At 45.3% G+C, this 21883-nt stretch overlaps 2 protein-coding genes and 1 pseudogene across 3 annotated transcripts; 2 read left to right on the top strand and 1 right to left on the bottom strand.

The window, feature by feature from the left end:
• The first annotated feature begins 583 nt into the window (after positions 1 to 583).
• LOC147976855 (uncharacterized) lies at positions 584 to 1998 on the top strand. Its single transcript, XM_087520999.1, has 2 exons — positions 584 to 1628; positions 1955 to 1998. Exons 1-2 carry the CDS (start codon positions 584 to 586, stop codon positions 1996 to 1998), a joined length of 1089 nt encoding a protein of 362 aa, XP_087377125.1.
• A 12318-nt stretch (positions 1999 to 14316) lies between these two features.
• Positions 14317 to 18434, bottom strand: LOC125552983 (BTB/POZ domain-containing protein POB1-like; annotated as a pseudogene). Its single transcript, XR_015601732.1, has 5 exons — positions 18071 to 18434; positions 16353 to 16465; positions 16215 to 16278; positions 15541 to 15826; positions 14317 to 15402 (listed from the first exon to the last, which is right to left on the bottom strand). The product of XR_015601732.1 is annotated as a BTB/POZ domain-containing protein POB1-like (transcript).
• Positions 18295 to 21073, top strand: LOC147976854 (uncharacterized). Its single transcript, XM_087520997.1, has 2 exons — positions 18295 to 18318; positions 20357 to 21073. Exons 1-2 carry the CDS (start codon positions 18295 to 18297, stop codon positions 21071 to 21073), a joined length of 741 nt encoding a protein of 246 aa, XP_087377123.1.
• Positions 21074 to 21883: the final 810 nt, after the last annotated feature.

The raw sequence follows: 21883 nt of genomic DNA, 5'->3' as shown, positions 1-21883 counted from the left end.
GAGTTATATGCGTGTGTGACACACGGGAGTAGATGTCAGCCGCCAGACACACCAAACCACATGTATGTGGGTATGCCTCTCTCGTTCTACATGGTATCGGAGAGCTGGGGCGAGGGAGGAAGGCGCCAGCGGTAGAGTCGCCAGCGAGGCGGCGGGGTCCGGCGGAAGACGAAGGCGGCGGAGCTGGGCGCGGGCTGCTGGAGAGGAGCATGCGCTGCGGGCTGCGCGGGAACTAGAGGAGCACGTGGCGCGGCTACGCGGAGGTGCAGACGTGCAGTGAGGTGTGTGCGTGTGGAGTTGCTGCTGAGCTTCTGCTGCTGGTGCTAGTGGAGAAGGAAGTGTTGCTTGTAGCTGCGGTAGAGAGAAGGGTGCGGCTGCTGTTAGGGGTACTGGCTCGATCTAGTACAGTCGTGTGTGCTTCTGCTGCTGAGGATTGGTAGAGGAAGAAGAGGAGGTGACATTGCTGCTACTCGCCAGAGGAGGAGGCTGGCTGAACTGCAGGTGGTGCTGCTGCTTGCAGGTGCTGTTGGTGTAAGTTTTTTTTTCCGCTGCTGATTGAAGAAGAAGAAGAGGGGAGGCAATCATGGGGGCTGAACTCACTGCTGCTCTAGAGAAACTTGCACAGCTCATGACTGCGAAGGCCGAGGGGTTACCTCCTGCAAGTGGCGCCATCATTGTGCCCCACGCAGATCAGGTGTTCAAGCTTGAGCTCATGCCAAATGATGTCAAGCTGAATGGCGTGAGCAGCTACCTGAGCTGGTCGAGGCGCGCCTTATTGATCTTGAAGACAAAGGGTCTGACGGAGTATGTTCTTGGAACGGTTGAAGAACCGGCTGACAAGGCGAGCCCAGAATGGAAGAAGTGGAGTGTCACCGACTCTCTGATTTTGGCCTGGATGTTGAACTCCTTGATTCCAGCCATTGCCATGTCTGTTGAGGCATTGCCAACTGCTTCTGCTGTGTGGAGCATGTTGTTCACAAGGTATTCCGGTAAGGGAAACCTGATGCTCATGTCTCAAATTGAAGACAAGATTCATGCTGTTCGTCAAGGTGACAGAAGCGTGCTGGTGTATGTGAACGAGCTGCAACACCTTTGGGCAGATCTGGATCAGTGTGATCCCCTTGAGATTCCACATGCAGAGTCCATGGATCTTGCCAGGAAGTGGGTTGAGCGTAGGCGTGTGGTGCAGTTTCTAAAGGGCCTAGATCAAGCTTTTGAGAGTAGACATGCTGCGATGCTACATCAGCCGACGCTTGTGACCCTTGATGAGGCCATTGCTGCGATGTCCCAAGAAGAGGTACGCTTGCAGTCGAGAAGGGGAGTTGGAAATGAATCTGCTTACAGGGTGGCTGACCAGCGAGGGGTGTGTCACAATTGTGGTCAACCAGGGCATATCAGCCGTTTCTGCATTGGACCTAGGAACGTCAGAGGCCGAGGGTACAGTGGTGGCAGTAGCAGCCGAGGTGGTTGGAATGTGAGTTGTGGTTGGAATGGGAGTGGCGGTTCTTGGAATGCTCCCCATTGGAATGCTCCTAAGGCAAATGTAGTTGCTTTAGCTGCAGGGAAGCAGCCTGTAGGAGGACAGGAGACTGCTTCCAGCTATGCCAACTTTGTTGATACAAATGAAGGTAACGTTGAACACGCATCAATCGCAGCCCATAAAATAAACTCTGAATGGGTGCTTGACTCTGGAGCATCACAACATATTGCTGGAGACTTTAATGAGTTTACATCTTATGTTCCACACTCTCTTGCACATCAGAAAAACATTCACACAGCAGATGGCACAACCCAACCCATCATAGGTGTTGGGACAGTCAACTGCACGCCGAGTCTTGAATTATCCTCAGTGTTGCATGTGCCCGCTTTTCCTGTGAACTTAGTGTCCTTGAGTGCTTTGGTTGACCAACTAGATTGCCGAATAATTCTTGATAAGGTTGTGTTCTTGATCCAGGAGAGATTGATGGGCAGGAGTCTTGGGACTGGAACAAGGTGTAGGGGGCTGTGGTACATGGACCGCAGCATGCCGGGCCAGGAGGGATTGCACATGCTAGCTGCAATTGCTGAGGATAAGGAGATTAGAGCACTGATCCATCACTGTAGGATGGGGCATGTGTCTTTTGACAAAATGTATCAAGTATTTCCTGATGTAATGAGTGGTGTGGACAAGAGCAAGCTGAAATGTGATGCATGTGAGTTTGCTAAACATACCAAAAACTCGTATGTGAGTAAGGGGATCAGGAGCATCTCTCCTTTTGTTTTGATCCACTCTGATGTATGGACATGTCCAGTGTTATCTGTTAGTGGTATGAAGTACTTGTTGGGGAACGTAGTAATTTCAAAAAATTTCCTATGCACACGCAAGATCATGGTGATGCATAGCAACGAGAGGGGAGAGTGTGATCTACGTACCCTTGTAGACCGACAGCAGAAGCGTTAGCACAACGCGGTTGATGTAGTCGTACGTCTTCACGGCCCGACCAGTCAAGCACCGAAACTACGGCACCTCCGAGTTCTAGCACACGTTCAGCTCGATGACGATCCCCGGACTCCGATCCAGCAAAGTGTCGGGGGAGAGTTCCGTCAGCACGACGGCGTGGTGACGATCTTGATGTACTACCGTCGCAGGGCTTCACCTAAGCACTGTTACAATATTATCGAGGATTATGGTGGAACGGGGCACCGCACACGGCTAAGAATATGATCACGTGGATCAACTTGTGTGTCTAGGGGTGCCCCCTGCCCCCGGATATAAAGGAGCAGGGGAAGGTGTGGCCGGCCAGGAGGAGTCCTACTCCCACCGGGAGTAGGATTCCCCCCTTTCCTATTTGGAATAGGATTCGAGAGGGGGAAAGAGGAGAGAGAGAAGGAAGGGGGGGCACCGCCCCCTCTCCTTGTCCTATTCGGACTAGGGGGAGGGGCGCGTGGCCCAGCCCTGGCCACCTCTCCTCTCTTCCACTAAAGCCCACTAAGGCCCATATACCTCCCAGGGGGTTCCGGTAACCTCCCGGTACTCCGGTAAAATCCCGATTTCACCCGGAACACTTCCGATATCCAAATATAGGCTTTCAATATATCAATATTTATGTCTCGACCATTTCGAGACTCCTCGTCATGTCTGTGATCACATCCGGGACTCCGAACAAACTTCGGTACATCAAAATGCATAAACTCATAATATAACTGTCATCAAAACCTTAAGCGTGCGGACCCTACGGGTTCGAGAACAATGTAGACATGACCGAGACACGTCTCCGATCAATAACCAATAGCGGAACCTGGATGCTCATATTGGGTCCCACATATTCTACGAAGATCTTTATCGGTCAGACCGCATAACAACATACATTGTTCCCTTTGTCATCGGTATGTTACTTGCCCGAGATTCGATCGTCGGTATCTCAATACCTAGTTCAATCTCGTTACCGGCAAGTCTCTTTACTCGTTTTGTAATACATCATCTTGCAACTAACTCATTAGTTGTAATGCTTGCAAGGCTTATGTGATGTGCATTACCGAGAGGGCCCAGAGATACCTCTCCGACAATCGGAGTGACAAATCCTAATCTCGAAATACGCCAACCCAACATGTACCTTTGGAGACACCTGTAGAGCTCCTTTATAATTACCCAGTTACGCTGTGACGTTTGGTAGCACACAAAGTGTTCCTCCGGCAAACGGGAGTTGCATAATCTCATAGTCATAGGAACATGTATAAGTCATGAAGAAAGCAATAGAAACATATTAAACGATCGGGTCCTAAGCTAATGGAATGGGTCATGTCAATCACATCATTCTCCTAATGATGTGATCCCATTAATCAAATGACAACATATGTCTATGGTTAGGAAACATAACCATCTTCGATTAACGAGCTAGTCAAGTAGAGGCATACTAGTGACGTTTGGTTTGTCTATGTATTCACACAAGTATTATGTTTCCGGATAATACAATTCTAGCATGAATAATAAACATTTATCATGAAATAAGGAAATAAATAATAACTTTATTATTGCCTCTAGGGCATATTTCCTTCAGTCTCCCACTTGCACTAGAGTCAATAATCTAGATCACATCGCCATGTGATTTAACATCAATAGTTCACATCACCATGTGATTAACACCCATAGTTCACATCGTCATGTGACCAACACTCAAAGGGTTTACTAGAGTCAGTAATCTAGTTCACATCTGTATGTGATTAATACCCAAAGAGTACTAAGGTGTGATCATGTTTTTGCTTGTGAGAGAAGCTTAGTCAACGAGTCTGCCAAAATTCAGATCCGTATGTATTTTGCAAATTTCTATGTCTACAATGCTCTGCACGGAGCTACTTTAGCTAATTGCTCCCATTTTCAATATGTATCCAGATGAAGACTTAGAGTCATCCGGATCAGTGCCAAAAACTTGTATCGACGTAATCCTTTTACGACGAACCTTTTGTCACCTCTATAATCGAGAAACATATCCTTATTCCACTAAGGATAATTTTGACCGATGTCCAGTGATCTACTCCTAGATCACTATTGTACTCCCTTGCCAAAATCAGTGTAGGGTATACAATAGATCTGGTACATAGCATAGCATACTTTATAGAACCTATGGCTGAGGCATAGGGAATGACTTTCATTCTCTTTCTATCTTCTACCATGGTCGGGCTTTGAGTCTTACTCAATTTCACACCTTGTAACACAGGCAAGAACTCTTTCTTTGACTGTTCCATTTTGAACTACTTCAAAATCTTGTCAAGGTATGTATTCATTGGAAAAAAAACTTATCAAGCGTCTTGATCTATCTCTATAGATCTTGATGCTCAATATGTAAGCAGCTTCACCGAGGCCTTTCTTTGAAAAAAATCCTTTCAAACACTCCTTTATGCTTTGCAGAATAATTCTACATTATTTCCGATCAACAATATGTCATACACATATAATTATCAGAAATGTTGTAGTGCTCCCACTCACTTTGTTGTAAATACAAGCTTCACCGCAAGTCTGTATAAAACTATATGCTTTGATCAACTTATCAAAGCGTATATTCCAACTGCGAGATGCTTGCACCAGTCCATAGATGGATCGCTGGAGCTTGCATATTTTGTTTAGCACCTTTAGGATTGACAAAACCTTCTGGTTGCATCATATACAACTCTTCTTTAAATCCATTAAGGAATGTAGTTTTGTTTATCCATTTGCTAGATTTCATAAAAATGCGGCAATTGCTAACATGATTTGGACAGACTTAAGCATCGCTACGAGTGAGAAAATTTCATCGTAGTCAACACCTTGAACTTTGTCAAAAACCTTTTTTGACAAGTCTAGCTTTGTAGATAGTAACACTACTATCAGCGTCCGTATTCCTCTTGAAGATCCATTTATTTTCGATGGCTTGCCGATCATCGGCAAATCCATCAAAATTCATACTTTGTTCTCATACATGGATCATATCTTAGATTTCATGGACTCAAACCATTTCGCGGAATCTGGGCTCATCATCGCTTCCTCATAGTTCGCAAGTTCGTCATGGTCTAGTAACATGACTTCCAGAACAGGATTACCGTACCACTCTGATGCGATCTCACTCTGGTTTACCTACGAGATTCGGTAGTAACTTGATCTGAAGTTACATGATCATCATCATTAGCTTCCTTACTAATTGGTGTAGTAGTCACAGGAACAGATTTCTGTGATGAACTACTTTCCAATAAGGGAGTAGGTACAGTTACCTCATCAAGTTCTACTTTCCTCCCACTCACTTCTTTCGAGAGAAACTCCTTCTCTAGAAAGTTTCCGAATTTAGCAACAAAAGTCTTGCCTTCGGATCTGTGATAGAAGGTGTACCCAACATTTTCTTTTTGGGTATCCTATGAAGACGCACTTCTCCGATTTGGGTTTGAGCTTATCAGGTTGAAACTTTTTCACATAAGCATTGCAACCTCAAACTTAAGAAACGACAACTTTGGTTTCTTGCCAAACCATAATTCAGATTGTGTCGTCTCAATGGATTTAGATGGTGCCCTTTTTAACGTGAATGTAGCTGTCTCTAATGCATAACCCCAAAACGATAGTGGTAGATCGGTAAGAGACATCATAGATTGCACTATAATAAAGTATGGTTATGAAGATCGGACACACCATTATGCTGTGGTGTTCCAGGTGGCGTGAGTAGTGAAACTATTTCACATTGTTTTTAACTAAAGGCCAAACTCGTAACTCAAATATTTTACTTTTGCGATCATATCGTAGAAACTTTTTTATTTTTGTTACGATGATTCTCCACTTCACTCTGAAATTCTTTGAACTTTTCAAATGTTTCAGACTTGTGTTTCATCAAGTAGATATACCCATATCTGCTCAAATCATTTGTGAAGGTCAGAAAATAATGATACCCGCCGTGAGCGTCAACACCCATCGGATCACATACATCAGTATGTATTATTTCCAATAAGTCAGTTGCTCGCTCCATTGTTCCGGAGAACGGAGTCTTAGTCATCTTGCCCATAAGACATGGTTCGCAAGCATCAAGTGATTCATAATCAAGTGATTCCAAAATCCCATCAGCATGGAGTTTCTTCATGCGCTTTACACCAATATGACCTAAACGGCAGTGCCACAAATAAGTTACACTATCATTATTAACTTTGCATCTTTTGTCTTCAATATTATGAATATGTGTATCACTACGATCGAGATCCAATGAACCATTTTCATTGGGTGTGTAACCATATAAGGTTTTATTCATGTAAACAGAACAACAATTATTCTCTAACTTAAATGAATAACCGTATTGCAATAAACATGATCAAATCATATTCATGCTCAACGCAAACACCAAATAACACTTATTTAGGTTCAACACTAATCCCGAAAGTATAGGGAGTGTGCGATGATGATCATATCAATCTTGGAACTACTTCCAACACACATCGTCACTTCACCCTTAACTAGTTTCTGTTCATTCTGCAACTCCCGTTTCGAGTTACTACTCTTAGCAACTGAACCAATATCAAATACCGAGGGGTTGCTACGAACACTAGTAAAATACACATTAATAATCTGTATATCAAATATACCTTTGTTCACTTTGCCATCCTTCTTATCCGCCAAATACTTGGGGCAGTTCCGCTTCCAGTGACCAGTCCCTTTGTAGTAGAAGCACTTAGTCTCAGGCTTAGGACCAGACTTGGGCTTCTTCACTTGAGCAGCAACTTGCTTGCCGTTCTTCTTGAAGTTCCCCTTCTTCCCTTTGCCCTTTTTCTTGAAACTAGTGGTTTCGTCAACCATCAACACTTGATGTTTTTCTTGATTTCTACCTTCGTCGATTTCAGCATCACGAAAAGCTTGGGAATCATTTCTGTTATCCCTTGCATATTATAGTTCATCACAAAGTTCTACTAACTTGGTGATGGTGACTAGAGAATTTTGTCAATCACTATCTTATCTGGAAGATTAACTCCCACTTGATTCAAGCGATTGTAGTACCCAGACAATCTGAGCACATGCTCACTAGTTGAGCGATTCTCCTCCATCTTTTGGCTATAGAACTTGTTGGAGACTTCATATCTCTCAACTCGGGTATTTGCTTGAAATATTAACTTCAACTCCTGGAACATCTCATATGGTCCCTGACGTTCAAAACGTTTTTTGATGTCCCGATTCTAAGCCGTTAAGCATGGTGCACTAAACTATTAAGTAGTCATCATATTGAGCTAGCCAAACGTTCATAACGTCTGCATCTGCTCCTGCAATAGGTCTGTCACCTAGCGGTGCATCAAGGACATAATTCTTCTGTGCAGCAATGAGGATAAACCTCAGATCACGGATCCAATCCACATCATTGCTACTAACATCTTTCAACACAATTTTCTCTAGGAACATATCAAAATAAACACAGGGAAGCAACAACGCGAGCTATTGATCTACAACATGATTTGCAAAATACTACCAGGACTAAGTTCATGATAAATTTAAGTTCAATTAATCATATTACTTAAGAACTCCCACTTAGATAGACATCCCTCTAATCCTCTAAGTGATCACGTGATCCAAATCAACTAAACCATGTCTGATCATCACATGAGATCGAGTAGTTTCATTGGTGAACATCAGTATGTTGATCATATCTACTATATGATTCACGCTCGACCTTTCGGTCTCCGTGTTCCGAGGCCATATCTGTATATGCTTGGCTCGTCAAGTATAACCTGAGTATTCCGTGTGTGCAACTATTTTGCACCCGTTGTATTTGAACGTAGAGCCTATCACACCCGATCATCACGTGGTGTCTCAGCACGAAGAAATTTCGCAACGGTGCATACTCAGGGAGAACACTTCTTGATAATTAGTGAGAGATCATCTTAAAATGCTACCGTCAATCAAAGCAAGATAAGATGCATAAAAGATAAACATCACATGCAATCAATATAAGTGATATGATATGGCCATCATCATCTTGTGCTTGTGATCTCCATCTTCGAAGCACCGTCGTGATCACCATCGTCACCGGCGCGACACCTTGATCACCTATCGTAGCATCGTTGTCGTCTCGCCAATTTTATGCTTCCACGACTATCGCTACCGTTTAGTGATAAAGTAAAGCATTACAGCGCAATTGCATTGCATACAATAAAGCGACAACCATATGGCTCCTGCCAGTTGCCGATAACTTGGTTACAAAACATGATCATCTCATACAATAAAATTCAGCATCATGTCTTGACCATATCACATCACAACATGCCCTGCAAAAACAAGTTAGACGTCCTCTACTTTGTTGTTGCAAGTTTTACGTGGCTGCTACGGGCTTAAGCAAGAACCAATCTTACCTACGCATCAAAACCACAACGATAGTTTGTCAAGTTGGTGCTGTTTTAACCTTCGCAAGGACCGGGCGTAACCACACTCGGTTCAACTAAAGTTGGAGAAACTGTCACCCGCTAGCCACCTTTGTGCAAAGCACGTCGGGAGAACCGGTCTCGCGTAAGCGTACACGTAATGTCGGTCCGGGCCGCTTCGTCCAACAATACCGCCGAACCAAAGTATGACATGCTGGTAAGCAGTATGACTTATATCGCCCACAACTCACTTGTGTTCTACTCGTGCATATAACATCAACACATAAAACCTAGGCTCGGATGCCACTGTTGGGGAACGTAGTAATTTCAAAAAAATTCCTACGCACACGCAAGATCATGGTGATGCATAGCAACAAGAGGGGAGAGTGTGATCTACGTACCCTTGTAGACCGACAGCAGAAGCGTTAGCACAACGCGGTTGATGTAGTCGTACGTCTTCACGGCCTGACCGATCAAGCACCGAAACTACGGCACCTCCGAGTTCTAGCACACGTTCAGCTCGATGACGATCCCCGGACTCCGATCCAGCAAAGTGTCGGGGTAGAGTTCCGTCAGCACGACGGCGTGGTGACGATCTTGATGTACTACCGTCGCAGGGCTTCGCCTAAGCACTGTTACAATATTATCGAGGATTATGGTGGAAGGGGGCACCGCACACGGCTAAGAATATGATCATGTGGATCAACTTGTGTGTCTAGGGGTGCCCCCTGCCCCCGTATATAAAGGAGCAGGGGAAAGTGCGGCCGGCCAGGAGGAGGGCGCGCCAGGAGGAGTCCTACTCCCACCGGGAGTAGGATTCCCCCCTTTCCTAGTTGGAATAGGATTCGGGAGGGGGAAAGAGGAGAGAGAGAAGGAAGGGAGGGCGCCGCCCCCCTCTCCTTGTCCTATTCGGACTAGGGGGGGAGGGGCGCGCGGCCCAGCCCTGGCCACCTCTCCTCTCTTCCACTAAAGCCCACTAAGGCCCATATACCTCCCGGGGGGTTCCGATAACCTCCCGGTACTCCGGTAAAATCCCGATTTCACCCGGAACATTTCTGATATCCAAATATAGGCTTCCAATATATCAATCTTTATGTCTCGACCATTTCGAGACTCCTCGTCATGTCCGTGATCACATCCGGGACTCCGAACAAACTTCGGTACATCAAAATGCATAAACTCATAATATAACTGTCATCAAAACCTTAAGCGTGCGGACCCTACGGGTTCGAGAACAATGTAGACATGACCGAGACACGTCTCCGGTCAATAACCAATAGCGGAACCTGGATGCTCATATTGGCTCCCACATATTCTACAAAGATCTTTATCGGTCAGACCGCATAACAACATACGTTGTTCCCTTTGTCATCGGTATGTTACTTGCCCGAGATTCGATCGTCGGTATCTCAATACCTAGTTCAATCTCGTTACCAGCAAGTCTCTTTAGTCATTTCGTAATACATCATCTTGCAACTAACTCATTAGTTGTAATGCTTGCAAGGCTTATGTGATGTGCATTACCGAGAGGGCCCAGAGATACCTCTCCGACAATCGGAGTGACAAATCCTAATCTCGAAATACACCAACCCAACATGTACCTTTGGAGACACCTGTAGAGCTCCTTTATAATCACCCAGTTACGTTGTGACGTTTGGTAGCACACAAAGTGTTCCTCCGGCAAACGGGAGTTGCATAATCTCATAGTCATAGGAACATGTATAAGTCATGAAGAAAGCAATAGCAACATATTAAACGATCGGGTGCTAAGCTAATGGAATGGGTCATGTCAACAACATCATTCTCCTAATGATGTGATCCCATTAATCAAATGACAACGTATGTCTATGGTTAGGAAACATAACCATCTTCGATTAATGAGCTAGTCAAGTAGAGGCATACTAGTGACGTTTGGTTTGTCTACGTATTCACACAAGTATTATGTTTCCGGATAATACAATTCTAGCATGAATAATAAACATTTATCATGAAATAAGGAAATAAATAATAACTTTATTATTGCCTCTAGGGCATATTTCCTTCAGTACTTTCTTACGTTCATTGATTGTCATTCTCGGATGACTTGGGTCTATCTTATGAAACATAAAGATGAAGTGTTTCAGTGTTTCAAAGTCTTTTATGCACTTGTTCAGACTCAATTTAATGTGAAAATTCAAGCACTCAGATCTGACAATGACACCGAATATGTTAACAAGGCCATTGGTTCCTTCATGTCAGACAAGGGCATCCTGCATCAAACATCTTGCCCGGACACACCTCCTCAAAATGGGGTGGCAGAGAGGAAAAATTGCCACCTGCTGGAGGTGGCCCGTGCATTGATGTTCACCATGAATGTGCCCAAGTTCCTGTGGAGTGAAGCTGTCATGATGGCCACCTTCTTAATCAACCGCACACCATCCCGGGTGACAGGTATGAAATCACCGTGTGAGTTGGTTTTCACAGAAAATACATTCCCAGTTCCCCCCAAGGTGTTCGGTTGCACTTGTTTTGTTCATGATCACAGGCCATCAGTCAACAAACTGGATCCTCGGGCAGTCAAGTGTATTTTTATTGGGTATTCTTCAGGACAAAGAGGGTACAAATGCTGGAGTCCGTCTGAGAGGAGGACATTTGTGAGCATGGATGTTACGTTCCGTGAATCAGAACCCTTTTATGGCGAGCAAACTGACCTAAGTGTCTTGTTTGAAGAACTTGACCAATGTCTCCAACCGGAAATTGGTCAAGAGGGGGAGAGCAGTGATAGTGATAATTATAATTGTGGTGATGCCGATTCAGTGCTGCAGCAACCAATCGAGGGTGATATTCCGGTATAGGGAAGCGAACAGCAGCCCCAGAAAATGATAACACCACAGAGTGAAGGACCGATTGTGACTGATGGGGTGCCAAGTCAGGCAGGTGGTGCTCCCACCCAGATCGGTTGTGTACCGAGGTGGACGGTAGAGCAAGAGGAGCAGCTAAAGGTGTATTCACGGAAGCAAGGTGATGCTTCTCATAGGTGGCAGAAGGTGAATGAGGAGCGTAATCCTCAAGTATATTCAAGACAACAACATCATGTTCAGGGGGAGCAGCCAACACAGATGCAGGGGGAGCAACAAGGCAGCAATGCAAGCTCAGTTGACACAGAGGACTTGCCAATTGCTTTGAGAAAAGGTACTCGAGAAAAAGCAGGGATACCCGGGCCAAAGTATGGGTTCGATGCCAATGATATTGGAAATTATGTTTCCTATGAAGCATTATCTCCAGCCCACAAATCATTTGTTCCTTCTCTTCAGCTGGTGTCTCTTCCAACTGATTGGAAGGCAACAAAAGTGGATCCAAAGTGGCGAGCAGCTATGATAGAGGGGCTGGAGGCATTAAGTAAGAACAAGACATGGGTACTAACACCTCTTCCAAGAGGAAAGAAGGCAGTTAGCTGCAAGTGGGTATACACCGTGAAGCAGAATGCAGAAGGGAAGATTGAAAGGTACAAAGCAAGGCTTGTGGCGAGGGGGTACAGACAGACCTACGGCATTGACTATGATGAGACCTTTGCTCCAGTAGCAAAGATGAACACTGTGAGGATTCTGATCTCTTGTGCAGCAAATTTCGGGTGGCCTTTACACCAACTTGATGTGAAGAATGCCTTCTTGCATGGGGACTTGAAAGAGGAGGTATACATGGATATTCCACCTGGGTTCTCAACTTCTGAGAGTGCTGGTAAGGTATGCAGGCTAAAGAAAGCTCTTTATGGACTGAAACAGTCTCCAAGAGCTTGGTTTGACAGATTTAGACGGGCTGTGCGTGGCATGGGGTATGGACAATGCAATGGTGACCATACATTGTTTTATAGACACTCTAAAGGAAAAATGACCATCTTTGCAGTTTATGTTGATGATATCATTATCACCGGTGATGATGACGTAGAGATAGCAAGGTTAAAGGGGTGTCTGAGTAAGGCATTCGAAGTTAAAGATCTTGGTCGACTCAAGTACTTCCTTGGTATAGAAGTGGCAAGGTCTGGAAAAGGAATAGCTCTTTCTCAAAGAAAGTATACCCTGGATCTCCTCTGTAATGTTGGCATGTTGGGTTGTCGAGCTGCTGCAACCCCAATTGATCAAAATCATAAAGTGACCGCCCAATCAGGTGATCTGGTGAATAAAGAAAAATATCAACGATTGGTGGGAAGATTATTGTACTTGTGTCATACACGACCAGACATTGCATTCGCAGTAAGTGTTGTGAGCAGATATATGCATGAGCCTAGGAGTGAACATCTCGAGGCAGTATATAGAATCCTGAGATACTTGAAGGGTTCTCCTGGGAAAGGATTGATATACAAGAGTCATGGACATCTTGTCGTGGATGGTTATTGTGATGCTGATTGGGCCAGCTGTCTGGATGACAGGATATCAACCTCAGGCCATTGTGTTTTCGTAGGAGGAAATCTAGTGTCTTGGAGAAGCAAGAAACAACCCGTTGTTTCCAAATCAACCGCAGAGGCTGAATACAGAGCCATGTCTCAGGGATTGAGTGAGTTGTTATGGACAAGAAATCTATTAGGAGAGTTGAAGATACTAAAGACCAGTTGTATGAATGTATGGTGCGACAACAAGTCAGCAATTAACATAGCAAACAACCCAGTTCAACATGATAGAACCAAACATGTGGAGATTGACAGATTCTTTATCAAAGAAAAACTGGATGCTGGGATTATCAAGATAGAGTATGTGAGTTCAGGACAACAAATTGCAGATTGCTTGACTAAAGGACTGGGAACTAGAGAATGCAGTTCAGCATGTGACAAGAAGGGAATGATAGATATCTACCACCCATCTTGAGGGGGAGTGTTGACCGGTATGAGGGCCTGGCCCATCTTCACTGTTGGTATAGGGCCCAAGCCCATGTGTCTGACCTAGATGAGAGCAACCAGAGTTATATGCGTGTGTGACACACGGGAGTAGATGTCAGCCGCCAGACACACCAAACCACATGTATGCGGGTATGCCTCTCTCGTTCTACAATATACATCCGTATGTAGTTTGTAGTGGAATCTTTAAAAAGACTTATATTTAGAAACGGAGGGAGTATGATGCATGAAGGAGGATTATCATTCAATTTATCCAAACATATTCATCGGTACATTACATACAGAAACTTATATCTAGATGCACAAGCCGAGGAAGCAGCACACATTCTATCTATCAAGATGCACAGGCCGAGGAAACAAAGTCGCATATATGCTGCATGAATGAGGATTATTATTCGACTTATCCAAACAGCTGTTCGCCTGTCACCACCTTCGAGTTTGCATCAGGCAGATGTTCATACAGGTGGGTTAACAGTTACCAGCTTGTCCAGACTTGAATCAAAGTAATCATATTCATCGCTGCTCCACATTTTATGTACAGAAACATATATCTTTGCTCCATCTTAAATCGTCGTGTAGCACCAAAGATAGACGATTGTGAATCTATCTAGAACAAAAAGAACGGAAGAGATATGCTAGTCAGACCAAAAGTGCATGTCCACCGCGCGGGCTATCCAGCCTTCTCACTATAAGAGCACCCTTACATCATTCAGGCACCAAGCCTCCTCCAGCAGACATAACAAAATGACGAAACGAAACAGCACAAGCATGAACTACCAAAAAGAACTCCACGCTGTCCAGCCAACCAATAAAACTATCTGAAATGACATTGAAGCTATCGACCTAACTTTGCTGAGTGAGATATCATCAAGCCTGTTGTCCTGGCGGCGCCACCAACGCCCTCAAGTCAGCTCTCAGATGCAGCACGCCATCGATGAAGAGGTTGTCGTTGGCAATGAATGTCGACCATGGAACCTCAAAAAGATCACTGCATCCGGGCATCCAATCACCGCCGAAGGTATACTTGTGCTCCCACCTGGTCATGAATTTTCCTGACGATCTTGTCCTTGCAGCGAACTCAAAGTCTACTGTCAAACATGTTGGCCCCTTTGTCATCTTAGCCGTTGCTATAAAGAGGCCAAACCTGTATGCCTTGCCCTGCTCATCCATTTCACAGTACGCCATGAGACGAAAATCCTGTCCAGCAAGATGGAACAAGTGCGTGGAAATGTGTCCTTCTGGGAAGAGTCGGGAGCACTCCCCACGCGTTAGATCCAAGTAAACAATGACCTGTGGGCAGGGCCGGTCGAATTCAACCACTTTGATTGGTTTACGCCAGTAAGTTCGCTGTGGGACTTGCCAACAGGTTGTTGTGCCTGCCTCAATAGTGCCTTGCTCATGTGCTGGGTAAGCTTTGTGCAAGAGTGCATCAGTAATAAGCTTCTTTGTTTGCTCATTGTCCATATCATCATCACTGCATGTCAGGACTTTATGGAGTTTTACTCCAAGTCATATGACTGAAGCGCACCAGCGGAAGTAAACGAGAACTCCATATCTTCTGCCCTTCCTCTGTTTCTGGGTATTGCTTGCATGCCCACTCAAGCAGAAAGCTATATACGGTATCTTCAGATCTTATCTGTAGGTCAGTACTAGAAAAGATGGCTTCAATACCAGCAAGAGGCATGTCCATCAATTCATCAGAGAACCTGGAACAGGCAAATCATGCCATGAGTAGACACTTCATGCATGATTTTGTGAAAAAAAATGTCGACACTTTTTTTCTTTTTTGAGGAAGATGTCTAATGCTTTCTTGGAAAAGAAAAAAAGTAGCTGTGATCACTCACTTGGCGAAAACCTTGTATTTGCCGGCGAGGAATTCCTTGGCTGCATCTGTCAGATGCCGAATTTCAGCAGCCACTGAAGTGGAGCATGGGTAATCTAGGTAGAGCAACGCAGACTCTCTGGTCATAGGCAAGTTTGTGAGTAACTGGCTACAATGCCTCATGCAAGCAAGAACCTCAAATTTATCAGCGGCCATCAAGATGTCGAGCAGAAGATTGGGCTCAGTTGTTGTCAACTTTCCAGTGTACATAAAGCTCAAAATCTCCATCATGACAGTTTCCTCCGTTCCTAGTAGAATGAAACAATGAGGCATAAGGGTTTATGATAACAGTTCAATAATAAAGAACTAAATGGCAGATTCTTTGTGTGTGAATTACAACAGTAGACCTCCTTTATTGAGGAAAGCTATCCATGCAGATGCAGAAGATTAAACGTGGACAAAATACCTATTTGGTAGTTAAAGGCGATGGTGAAAACTGAAAAGAGACTTAACCATTTCATTATGAAAAAGAAAAAGGAAGGGCTGACAGAAACTCGGAGATGGAATCCATATAATACCATAAATAATCGATGTTTTATATTAAAAAACACACAGTGTGTACAGACTACAGAATAATAACAGTGTCACAACAGAAAACTAGGAAAGACTATAAAGGAAAGGATGTTATCAGTTTACCCGAATCAGCAATTCGGAGTGTTAGATGCCTCTGATCAGACTCTTTCATGCCATTTGAGAAAAGCTACGGTGAATAAAGCATATTAGGAAACATGAACTGACCATAAGAAATGAATCTCAAAAGGTTATGAGAATTACCTTAAGAAAGAATGGACTATTTGCAGCGAGAACCAACGAATTGATGTAAATGGTCTTCACTCGTAAAACTGGCACGGGCACAATGGTCCAAGAAGAGTCAATACTTTTTCTATCTGTTCATCACAGAAAGAATACAAAGATCATAGAGAAATAAAGGGCAATCTGGGGGAAATACAGTAATAGGCATAAAACACAACCACTAGAGAGATTCTGCTGTTAAGATAATAGGAACACTCAGTTCTTCTATGTATGCATATTCGTTGATTCAACAATCAGAAATATGGTAAAATGATTAACAAAACATCATGAACATTCAAATTCATTTAGCTGCATCAAGAAATCTGAGCATGCTCGCTGCTTCCCGAGTAAAGTAATAGTAAATGTCATCCCAAGGACCCTATTAATATACCGTATAATACTACTCCCTCCGTTCCTAAATATTTGTCTTTCTAGACATGACTACCACATACGGATGTATATAGACATATTTTAGAATGTAGATTCACTCATTTTGCTCCGTATGTAGTCACGTGTTGAAATGTCTAGAAAGACAAATATTTAGGAACGGAGGGAGTATAATGGTGCCCAACTACAAAAGAACGGACAATAAAGTGTAATATTGTTATCTTGTTAATCAGTATTTTATACCACGCAAACGTCTAGTGGCAGAATCAAGTTGAAGCAACTAACAGGAACACGTGTTTAACTAAGAGTTGGTTGGTATCTTGGCATCATTGGCATGTAACTAGTATGTTGCACGTGTGGAGAAACACGCAACCTGAAAGAGCTACCCAGTTGATCATCAGACTGTATCAGTAGTAACAGCTATACCAGTACATCACAGGTGTTGATACTACATTAAACTAAACGATGATCAAGCAGGCTAATATCTAGTAAATGTTTCAGTAAATAAGGCAGACTATTGGTCGATTTTAAATGAAGAGCAGGGAGCAAGGTTGTGAAGAGCTCTAGAGCAGGAACCCGCCCCTCCACACCTTCTCTCTAAATATATATGGCGTATCACAGTTGCTCGTAGAATCAAAATTTCTACAAAATGAGGGTTATAACCCAACCTCCTTATCTTCCAAATATACATCCATTATGTGAATAAAAGATTTGACAATAATATGTTCTTCCTGTTTGATTCGTCGGTACAAATTTTGTCAGGAAATTTCTTGTATGAATAATCTGGCATGTTAATGTAAGCTTACACAAACCAAATCCAGGGAACCGTAAATCTTCAAGCACATAAAGATTTTCTCTACAATCTAATTGAGCAATATATTTTCAGAAACAAACGCTTTGTGACAAACTTGACTAGGAATCACACCATGAAGATTACAAGGTAGCCAATTCACAAAAGGACAGCATTGTCAGCTTGAACAGTTCGATGTTGTTTGAACATCACCACTGCTAGCTCAACCAATATGTGACCAATAATTTGCTGCATTCTAGTTGGATGTATGGACGATTTACAATTTGTTGATTGCTTCATCTGAAAGGATTTTATTTGTTAGAAACCCTCCATAATCAGGCAATTCTTAAATTCACACAGCAACAGGTGAGGCAAGCTACGTGAAGTGAAGGAACAGCAGGAATCGCAAATAAGCCACAGATTTCACACGGATCCATATCTGAATCGCGGTAAACAGCAGAGAATCATACACATGAATCCGTCTAATTCCAAGGGCGTGGGAGGAGTGAGGCACTATACGGACCTGCTTCCTCCTTGTGGAGCTCGTCGCAGTGGAACGCCAAGTCGGGGAGGGATCCTCCGGCGACGCCGTCGCTGGCGACGACCTCCAGCCGCAGCACCCGGTCGGAGAAGCTCTCTGAATTGAACGCGAACTCGAAGCTGGGCAACCCGCCCGCGCGCGAGATGTCGAGGCCCATCCCCGCCTCCGCCGCCGCCCCCGCGGTGGCGGCACCATCGCCGCCGGCCATGCGCTCGCCGCCGCTAGAAAAGGTTGGAGGCGCGGGGCCGTGGCCGTGGCCGTAGCCCTAGCCGGATGCTTCTAGAAGGCGAGGTCGGTGGCACTCCTCCACTGTCGAACCTTTTCAATTTTTCGGAGAGAGGAGGGGAATGAGACTCTTCAGTCTTTGTTATAAACCAAAAAAGAATAAATAGCCAGCCGTTTGATTGCTTCTCCTTGCACGGCACGCCCTGGACTAAATGGGCCCGGCACGCCAATATGCGGGCCGGGCCAGACTGGCACTCGTGCCGCGTTTTCTGGACTAGGCACGACCCATCGGACGAGACTTGCCTGCTCCCTGCGTGTGTTTCCATCTGTGCTCCCGCATACGTGCTTGATTTGATTGAAACAAAATAAGGCTTGGCCCCACCCCCTTAAAATTAGAGGAAGATGATTAAATTATAGAAAGGAAAAAGGAAAAAGGACAGCCGTAGGATGAAGTGGAATTACGGATGGGAGCATGCACGTTTAACCTGTCGTCGGATTTTTGTGTTGTTTTGGGTAATTGTCTTGCCATAAAAAAGAAAAAAAGAAATGGGTCCTTGTCCAAGCCTTCATTTTACCTAGGCCCTGCAAATTTTCTCAAAGCCCCTAGAAATAGGGGCTCTTCCCTCATCGTGAAAACCCATCTAGAGGTCGTGATGTGACAAAAGTGTTTGATGCGCGCCAACTCTATGTTGTTGTCACTGACCATCTACCCCTCTGTTGCCGTCGACCAGCATGCAATCCCACACGCTGACCTTCCCGCCTTTCTATTTTCATGTGCACACACCTCCCTTGGCCACCTTCACATAGCACCTCTGCGGGCATCTCCAATGGCACCAAACGTCTTCACTGCCTGCCTCCCATCTTCTCGAGCTTCAACCTCAGCGGCAAAAGTATCAGGTGATATGGGGCGTCCCCGTGTTCCCATGATACGAGCTCCCGAGAGCCCTTGGATCTGGGATCCGACAGTCATAGGCCAAGCCCCAGAAGCTGAGCCCGAATATTGGATCCATGGAGATTTTTTTCTTTTGCAAAGTTACAGAGCTTAACCTAGTACCATAGGAGCTCAGATCCATGGCCATATCATGGGGGCATGGGACGCCCCTTAATCACTTGATATGTACCCCCACATGAGCAGCCACCGCGACAAGGATGGACATCATGCATCCATGCCCTGCATCTCGATTTGTCGCTAACATCCTCCATCCTGATCCCGTGTACTCCAACCCGCACCGACCACGCGCAAAGGCACCCAACATGCTCCACCGACAACATGGATACATCACCAATTATGAGCTCTCTAGCGGCAAAGCGACCATAGCACTCCACGTACATGGCGCTAGGAGTGCATTGACCCACTGTGACAACGGTGGGCGGCAAGAGCTCGAAGGGCGGGATGGAGAATGGAAAAGAGAGAACACGAAAATAGAAAAAGATAAAGATATTGTAAGTTATAAAAATCAGGGCAAGAACCGGAGGCTAGTGTTGGAGTTGGGGACATTTTCTGGCTGAGAAAATGGAGACTAGCCTATGTTAGCCTTTATGGGTAATTATTGAAGATGCTCTAATATGGCACCACATATGAGACCTTCTATTCCCCGCATTACGTGGCGCTCAATGAGTAAACACGCACCCTCCTCCCCTGTGTGGTTTGGGCCGACCCAAATGTTCACGAAATTTGAAATTTGTTTCCAAATTTTGAAAATTGTTCATGAATTTTAAAAAATGTTCCCGGATTTAAAAAAAGTTCACGAAATAAAAAAAATGTTGCAAATTTAAAGAAAATGTTCATGAATTTGTTCTCCACTTGAAGCAACGCCCTCGCGTCATCAGGCCAACTGAATGTCCAATTAAAGTAGAGCCCCCGCGTCAGGGGGTACGCGTTACCTCCCTATTACCCCGACCCATGCCGCGCTAAATAGGATCCGCTCCACCATACATGGGCGGAGGAAGGGGGTGCCCAACCAGGCAGACCCAAAGAATCTGAATTGCTTGTTGAAAGTAGGTGAACAGTATTTTTAATCTAGATAAGAAGTTCATCTCCAGATAAATAGATGGCGGCGCGCGCTAGATTTGGTGCACCGCTTCGAGCGCACCTATAAATTGCCGCGCTCGCCACACGGCCTCCACACTGCCACGCATACTCTCCTCGCTACTCTGCCGCCGCTTGCTCGCCTCTTCGTCGCCCCCACCATCACGCGCCGCCGTGGATCGTCTGGCTACCGCGGCGTCCGCGAGCGCCCCGACGGCACCTACTACGCCGAGATCCGGTCTGGCGACGTCCAGCTCGGCCTCGGCACGTTCCGGACCGCGCACGAGGCCGCCCGCGCGTACGACGCGGCGGCGTGGCGCCTAGAGAGGCCGCCGGCGCAGATGAACTTCCACGATATCCTCACGCGCGAGCAGGGGCAGGACGTCGCCCCTCCGCCTCGTCTTATCACGGACCAGGACCGTGCGGAGCACCATCGGCGGCAGCGCCGCCTCCTCGTCGCTGAGGAGGACGAGCGAGCCATGGCGGAGTGGAGCCGGCACCATCCGGAGGACGTCGCGGCGGAGCACGCCTTCTGGGCGGAAAGGACGGCAAAGCGCCGCGTGGAGCGGTTGGAGAGGCGTCGGCAGAAGGCCCTGACGATATCGCAGTGCGATATCGTTGAGGCAGGTGGGGTGTCGATCTTTGAGGATAATGATCCTCGTTGGGAGGACATGTGGATCGATACCTCGGACAACACCAGTCCGGATGAGGACGAGGACGACTCGGAGTAGGGTGTAGTCGCACCATAGTTTATGTAGTTGCACCGTAGTATGTAGTTGCACTGTAGTTTTATCTATCTATATTATCAATCTATGCTATGAACTATAAAAATATCTATGTATCGTTTTTATTATTTATGAAATATGTATCGTTTTAGCGCGATATGTATGCAATGTTTCGTACGATAGTGCGCGCTGCATTTCAGCGCGCCTGATAGAGCTACGCGCGCGCGCTAAATTTTAGCGCGGCTGCTGGAGCCAGCACTGTCGGCCGCGCTTTTTCAGGCGATGGGCGCGCTGCAAAGTACTTTTTAGCGCGCCGCGCGTTCTGCAGCTGTTGGAGATGCTCTCACACATGTTTCCTTTCGTTTAAATGCGCATGCAAATCATCCACATCATCAGGCGCGTGCAAACAATTAACGCTTCACATCATCAAGCGCCACACAACCATTCAACTTTTCAGTTTTTAGTACTTTCCACCACATGCAAGGCCTCGACATTATCAAGCACATGAAAGCCCTTCCATTAACATGGTCAAGTAACCCCGACCTAACACAAGCGGTCAGGTAACCCAGAAGCCCAGGTGATGAACACATCATGTTCAGACACCGTAATGCCCCAATTTCGGGGGAAGACATGTAAAACGGAATAGCCCTACCGTCCATATTAAGGCATGAAACTAGTCAGTATCTTTCTTAACAAAAAATGTCGAAAGATAGATCGAAGGGTCTACCACCCCGGTATCGAACTTGCATTGTATAAGAGGCTACAAAGTGCTTCCAGCAGACACAAAAATAACAAAATTAGACACAGACTACGGCC

Source organism: Triticum urartu, chromosome 4A (assembly GCF_056163025.1).
Source record: "Triticum urartu cultivar PI428250 chromosome 4A, HENAU_Tu73, whole genome shotgun sequence".
NCBI classification, from domain to species: Eukaryota; Viridiplantae; Streptophyta; class Magnoliopsida; order Poales; family Poaceae; genus Triticum; species Triticum urartu.
Note: the sequence above shows the minus strand (reverse complement) of the source record. Positions and strands in the feature narration are given on the sequence as shown.

Excerpts from the sequence above, each read along its gene's own strand:
- LOC147976854 (XM_087520997.1), top strand. The coding sequence starts at position 18,295 with ATGCGCTCGCCGCCGCTAGAAAAG. Across the intron at positions 18,319-20,356 it reads GCTCGCCGCCGCTAGAAAAG|ATAAATAGATGGCGGCGCGC; the intron begins GTTGGAGGCGCG and ends GTTCATCTCCAG.
- LOC147976855 (XM_087520999.1), top strand. The coding sequence starts at position 584 with ATGGGGGCTGAACTCACTGCTGCTCTAGAGAAACTTGCACAGCTCATG. Across the intron at positions 1,629-1,954 it reads CTTTGTTGATACAAATGAAG|GAGAGATTGATGGGCAGGAG; the intron begins GTAACGTTGAAC and ends TTCTTGATCCAG.